This window comes from Sinocyclocheilus anshuiensis, unplaced genomic scaffold, assembly GCF_001515605.1.
Source record: "Sinocyclocheilus anshuiensis isolate Anshui unplaced genomic scaffold, SAMN03320099.WGS_v1.1 scaffold2651, whole genome shotgun sequence".
In the NCBI taxonomy this organism is placed as follows: domain Eukaryota; kingdom Metazoa; phylum Chordata; class Actinopteri; order Cypriniformes; family Cyprinidae; genus Sinocyclocheilus; species Sinocyclocheilus anshuiensis.
The window spans coordinates 50496-57580 of record NW_015538066.1 but is presented as its reverse complement, the minus strand read 5'-3'; the positions used below and the strand labels follow the sequence as shown (position 1 = coordinate 57580).

Genomic DNA, 7085 nt, shown 5'->3' with positions numbered 1-7085 from the left:
AGGGGCTTAGATGGCAAGGAGGGAGTATTAAGGGAGGATGTCTCGCCCGAAGAGAGATAGCTAGCCAGCGTCTCTTCTACAGGGGGCATCCTCTCATAGCCGTTTTCCCGCATCGCCTCGATGCTGGCATAACTCGTATGCTGGAATCGATCGATGTGAGAAGAAAACGGCCTCTTCCATTCCTTCTCGATTTCAGTATGCAAATCAGGAAGGAATGGAAGGCTCACCTGAGCTGGATGGTTATGGTCAGAAAGATAACGCTCATCGAAACGACCTCGTGGCGCCACTCTCTTGGCCCGCTTCCACGGCAAGTCTAGTCTCGCCGTGGCGCGATCCATAACTTCCAACAGCTCATCATACGCAGGGCAGGAGGATTGGGAAGGCTCAGCCTCAGCCTCTTCGCCGTCCTCAGTCATCTCCTGCTCTTCCTGGGCTAAACCCAGCAGAGCACTGGCCCCCGGATCAGATGATGTCAAAGAGATAACATCATCCTCCAGCGGCTCTCTCTCGTCCGCAGCCAACGAGCGCGAGAAGGAAAGCCCCTCCCTAAACTCATCAGCCAGGTCCACCTGCGAACCCCATGAGCTCATTCTCCTCCGTGCCTCAGCAGCGGCGGGTCCTGAACCGTGGGGAGCAGATGGCTGCCCCTCTTTCCTCGAAAAAAGAGACAAATGAGAGCGGAGTTTTTTCATCAAAAAACGCTCACAATGCACGCAAATCATCCCCTCAAGGACGTCGCGTGCGTGCTCCTCGCCCAAACACAAAACACAGAGATCGTGTGTGTCATCAGGTGTCAAATAGCCACGACCCGGATGCACACACCCTCTAAACGCTCTGCTAGCGCTCGCCATAATAATAGATAGTAGATCGCTCTTACCACGTTCAAATGCACGCTTCAAACAAAACAGTCAATGAAGACGAAGAAGTGAATGACATGTTCTCCCGGCGCCTATTTATACTATAGTCGCACCGGTAGTGACATCATGGGCTGTCGCCGGCTAACGTGTTGTTGGTGTTTTTTCAATGTATGCTTCAGACACGGGTCACGACGAGGCGTTCCCCATAGCGACCCCTAGAGGACACAGTTCGAAGTTCCCTTGAAAAGGAACAGTATTTTAGGCCTAAATTTAAAAATCCAAATTACACATCATAATCAGAATTATTTGTACACATTACTACAAATTAAAAAGAGTTTTATGTATGTCTAAAACTGCTTTAAAAACAATATCCTAGAATTAAACAATAATTCTATTGGCTGTACATAAAAAACACTACATGCTAACAACACATACACTGAGATGAAAATTCATTTGTGGGGAAATGTGGGGAACTCTGAGATCTTTGTGCCCCTTTACACAACAGACCTCAATCAGGGGTACAGAAAAAATGAACAAAAAAAAGCCTCTCTTTGTCATGATTTTGTACTATGAGCATTAGCTGTCAATCATACCTTTGCATGTGTTATTGCTGTTTATAGGGAGGTTTGGGTCTGTTAAATTATATCCACTCATGCACAAGCAATTGTGACTCCCAACAGTGTTGTTGCAGATTGAGTTTGGGCCACAAATGTCTGATATCTCAACACATTCATCCACATCTATATTAAAAGAAAGTTACAGGAAAAAGAAAGTTTGGATCATATGTAAAGGTAAAAAAAAAACTGAAACTATGATGTAGTGTAACATTACAAAGGCAATGACTAACTTCCTGCATGGTGTCTTCACAAACAAATTTCATAGTTTTTCTAGAGAATAAGTGACTTGATAATGTTTCTTTGAAGATGATACCAGCCAGTTTTGGTAAAGAGCATAGGTAAAGCATTGAAAAAAACTTTACAAGAAACCATTCGAAATGGCAGAAATGTCAAGTAAGGTAAATCAATCAAAGAAAATTAATGATTGTAGTATTTTACAAGTCTGAGTTTAATTACATTAGAACTGAACAAATACAAAATGTGAAGAGTTTGTCAACTAATTTATCCTTTAAAATGTATGGCAGTGTAGCAAAATTAGAGGTTAGAAAAAGGTTAGGGAACATAAAGATCTGACTTAAGAACGTACCTCTACATGTGTTATTGATGCCGATAGTAAGACTTGAAACTGTTTCAGTGAATCCATCCAGACATGAGCAATTGTAACTTCCCATTCCATTTGTGCAGTTAGAATCTGGACCACATAAAGATGGACTGAACAAACATTCATTTATATCTATGGAAGGAACAAGTGAAAAAAATTAGAAGTATATTTAATTTTTACAGTTTATAAATTAGGCAAAGATCTGACAAGAAAAACATCTGGTATCTAAAGACATTTATTCACATTATAGAATACACAAGAAGATAGAAAAGCGAAAAATTTATAATTTGCTGGGTGATGTTACACCTCAAGCAGGAACAACTAAAACTCACAGAAGTATTCAAACAAACAAACAAAGACAAAGCAGCTCTGTACACTCAATTTAATGAGATAAAAACAGAACACAAAATGAGATAATTATATTTACCGTGACATGAGTTGTTGCGGCTCACAGGACTGTCTTTATTGGAGGTATTAAATCCACTCCAGCATGAACACATGTGACTCCCAATGATGTTAATACAATCTGAGTATTGACCACACACTGACACTGCATCTTCACATTCATTGATGTCTGGAAAAAAAAATTTTCAGATTTCCAAACAACCAAACATGTCAAGTGTCGCTGACTAAACTCACGCTGGTCATGTTACTACAATTACTATCAGTACATTTGTGATCTAATGTGATTTCTTACCTCTCTGGCAAAGCGGACCCTCTGAAGGGAGAGCTTGAATACATCCACAAGTGCCTCCCACAATGCCATCACACACCTGATAGGCCCTGCAGGTGTCATTGGGCCAAACATGATTCTCCTCACACTTGCACTCATATTCTGTTCCATTTAACCCACACACTGTAATAGAATGGGATTCATTTATCAGTGTTCAAACTGTCAGTTTCTCCTAATACTGAACTCATCTTAGCATGTGACATGATAAAACATTCTGATCTCACCAGTATTCATGTCAATATCTGTGATATTAATGCTGTTTCTCAGAGTCAAAGGCAGGCTGATATTTCTGATGAGATTCCGTAAGTAGTCCACCAAGAACAAGTCAAATAATCTCACATCAATGTCAATCACGTACTTAGACGGTAGAACTGCAAGAACAAAAAGAAGCAGCTTGAGCAGAACAATCAGCATGATTACATTCTTATAATGACAAAAAAGTACTATTTCCATTCATTTCAAATATGACATTATTTCTTTCTCAGATATAATATACCACAAAATTGATGTTGTCATAGAATAATGTCAGTGTCTCACTTTGGCAGAACTGTCCATCGACTGGAAGAGCATTGATACATGTACATGAACCATCAGTGATGTCATCACAGGCCTCGTATGAGTGACACGTGTCATTCGGCCAAACAAACAGACCCTCACATTTACACTGATACTGTGTTTCATTCAAAGAACACACTGAAAAACAGAGGAAGAGTCAAAAAATCCAATATTCATCATGTATGGCAGCATTCATGATGTATAAAGTTTAATCTTAGTTATACAATATTACAGAAGCAGAGCCAGAGATCATACCAGTAGTTATGTTGATTTCTGTAATGTTAGTGCTGTCACTGATTGTGTAGGGCAAACTAAAAGACATCAGAAGGTTCCTCAGCTGATCAGTGATGCTACTGTCCATGCTATTGATCTGAATTTCAATCAGATATTCAGTCAAAGGTAGAGTCACTGTAGAAATAAAGTGGGGAAAAACATCCAGAAATGAGGACTATGCATTTTACCTACAAATACGATAAACAAAGTTTGTAATAGATAATTATTTTTTTTGCCCAACAGAATTTAATGCAACTGTATTTTGTTTTGTTTTAAACTCCAGCATGTATTTAAACAGCTTTAATCATCGCTGAAAACAGAAGTAAAGGAAACATGCACCAAGCCATAAAAGAGATTGAATTCATATTTTTGTGAAATTTACACACAATATAAATTAAATATATCATGATGAAATATATTTTCTACATGCTCACCATTGCATGGGTTACTGGCGCTGACTGGTTCACGGATATTTGTTACAGTAAATCCACTCAAGCAGGAACAGTTGTAACTCCCATTTGAGTTTTTGCAACAAGAGTTTGGACCACAGACCTCTGGTGTCTCAAGACATTCATTCACATCTTTATTACAGGAAGATATGAAAAAAAAACATACTTAGTGTTCCTAGTAGGAACACTCAAACATGAAAGTCATTGTATTTTGAATCTCATTTTTTTATGTTTTTGTTACCAAACGGTAAAAATAGAGGATGAAGAATATTCTTTTTGCAGGAGATGAAAACACTAATTGCTGTTTAATTGTTAATTAAATAATACAATGTGTTAAAATTATTTGATAGCAAAAAGAAAAAAAATTGAAATGCCTAAAAACAATATCTTTGGTTATTTTCCAAAATTAGGCAATACTGTAAAGACAAAGCAGCTCTGTACACTCAATTTAATGAGATAAAAACAGAACACAAAATGAGATAATTATATTTACCGTGACATGAGTTGTTGCGGTTCACAGGACTGTCTTTATTGGAGGTATTAAATCCACTCCAGCATGAACACATGTGACTCCCAATGATGTTAATACAATCTGAGTATTGGCCACACACTGACACTGCATCTTCACATTCATTGATGTCTGAAAAAAGAGTGAGAAGGTTTTGCATAAATGTTACCCTTAAAGGTTTCCAAACAACATGTCAAGTGTCACCAAATAAATTCATATTGGTCATGTTACTACAATTATTATCAGTACATTTGTGATCTAATGTGATTTCTTACCTCTCTGGCAAAGCGGACCATCTGAAGGGAGAGCTTGAATACATCCACAAGTGCCTCCCACAATGCCATCACACACCTGATAGGCCCTGCAGGTGTCATTGGGCCAAACATGATTCTCCTCACACTTGCACTCATATTCTGTTCCATTTAACCCACACACTGTAATAGAATGGGATTCATTTATCAGTGTTCAAACTGTCAGTTTCTCCTAATACTGAACTCATCTTAGCATGTGACATGATAAAACATTCTGATCTCACCAGTATTCATGTCAATATCTGTGATATTTATGCTGTTGCTCAGAGTGAGAGGAAGGCTGATATTTCTGATTAGATTCCGTAAGTAGTCCACCAGGAACAAGTCAAAGAATCTCACATCAATGTCAATCACGTACTTAGAAGGTAGAACTGCAAGAACAAACAGAAGCAGGTTGAGCAGATCAGTATGATTACATTCTTATGATGAAAAAAAAGTAATCTTTCCAGTAATTTCAAATAAGAAATAAATTCTTTCTCAGATATAATATACCACAAAGCCTGAGGTTAATGTTGAAAGTATCTTACTGTTAACATTTCAACAAAACTTCATATAATAGACCATGTATTTTATAGTTATTTAAAGCCAAAAAAACTAGCAAATAATCAGTCAGTCAAACCTAGCAGTAGAATGCAGTAAAATCAAAGCAGGAAAACAGAACAAACTAATTAAGAAAATTTGAGAAAATTAATGTTGTCATAGAATAATGTCAGTGTCTCACTTTGGCAGAACTGTCCATCGACTGGAAGAGCATTGATTTTTAAAAATCATATTTACATTGCTGGTAGGTTATCATTGCACAAATTAACACACTCTCTACGTTTAAAAAATAAAAATAAAAATTAGAAGAGTTCTAAACTAATGCGCTGTCTTCTGTATCTAATGCACACACACGCTCAGTCACTCACACAGATCACGTTGTGGCCGCACTCAGTCATTCAGGAACAAACTTTTTAGTGCTGCCCCGCAGTTTTATCAACTAAATAGCTTAATCGCTCAAGAGCTACATTATCTTTCTCAACAAGGAGCTGGTAGCATCGTTACTAAAGGAATTAAAGCCACAGCTTTACTGTTAATAGAGGAACGCGGCAAAACGGTGGTAATTCATACATACACAGCCCCCCTCTCTCTCTCTCTTTCTCATAAATGAACACTTGATGAATTACACATTTACGAGAATAGAATATTGAAGTGGAGATCGCTAAACTGCAAGCTAAAACTAAAACCAGTGTTACGTGCCACAATATCGATACAGGGCCAGCTGTATCGATACTCGTATCGTCAAATCTCTGTGACAATACATCATCGTATCGATGTATCGAACACAGCACTACTGATCACAGCATGAGCATAAAAAGGCAGCAGGTTCAACGCATACCAACTTTTCGCTTCGGAGCTAAGCGATCACATCGTTTTGCTCCTGACTACTCTACTGAGAGAAGAAGACTGAATGAGTTCAACGCGCTCTTTGAAGCTCTTGGTGTTGGCGGTATGGCGCTTCAGCGGTGGTGGTTTCCCGTGTCGAGTGTGTTGCACACAGCAGGCTGCACTACCCTCTGTTTGTGTTGCAGGCGGCCATCTCCCCTGTGCACTTCATCACGCTGAAAGAGCTTTTTCCCTAAAAATGCACGGGTGCGTCTTTTTAAAGACAACGTTGCGTCTGGCAAACTCGACGTTGCGTCTTGCTACAGACAACGTATCATCCGTGCGGAGAAGAAGACTGAACGAGTTCAGCGCGCTCTTGGAGAGCTCTTCGTGTTGGCGGTATGGCGCTTCAGCGGTGGTGGTTTCCCGTGTCGAGTGTGTTGCACACAGCAGGCTGCACTACCCTCTGTTTGTGTTGCAGGCGGCCATCTCCCCTGTGCACTTCATCACGCTGAAAGAGCTTTTTCCCTAAAAATGCACGGGTGCGTCTTTTTAAAGACAACGTTGCGTCTGGCAAACTCGACGTTGCGTCTTGCTACAGACAACGTATCATCCGTGCGTTTCTGGATGCGGTCGTTACCTGGTGTCGGGTGATGGTCACGATCACTGCCTCACGTGTCTGGGCATTAAGCACGCTGAGGTGGCGTTTGTGGATGAGTCATAATCTCATTGCGGGAAGATGATCATCTCGGAGTCGCGGGCCAAGCTCCGTTTCCTCAAGGGGCGGAGTTCCGTTGCCTCTGCCTTGATCTAGTT

At 39.9% G+C, this 7085-nt stretch overlaps 1 protein-coding gene across 1 annotated transcript in view; it reads right to left on the bottom strand.

Annotated features, from left to right (window-relative positions):
* Positions 1 to 2772: 2772 nt before the first annotated feature.
* The window catches only part of LOC107683600 (fibrillin-2-like), a gene marked incomplete at its 3' end in the record, with an annotated part of 17711 nt that continues 13398 nt past the window's right edge, over positions 2773 to 7085 (bottom strand). The window contains exons 10-16 of the mRNA XM_016479673.1: positions 5129 to 5275; positions 4869 to 5027; positions 4579 to 4725; positions 3619 to 3771; positions 3346 to 3501; positions 3033 to 3179; positions 2773 to 2931 (exon numbers count right to left, since the gene is read on the bottom strand). Of these exons, the coding sequence (XP_016335159.1) occupies positions 2773 to 2931; positions 3033 to 3179; positions 3346 to 3501; positions 3619 to 3771; positions 4579 to 4725; positions 4869 to 5027; positions 5129 to 5275 (1068 nt within the window). The remainder of the gene's footprint in view (positions 2932 to 3032; positions 3180 to 3345; positions 3502 to 3618; positions 3772 to 4578; positions 4726 to 4868; positions 5028 to 5128; positions 5276 to 7085) is intronic.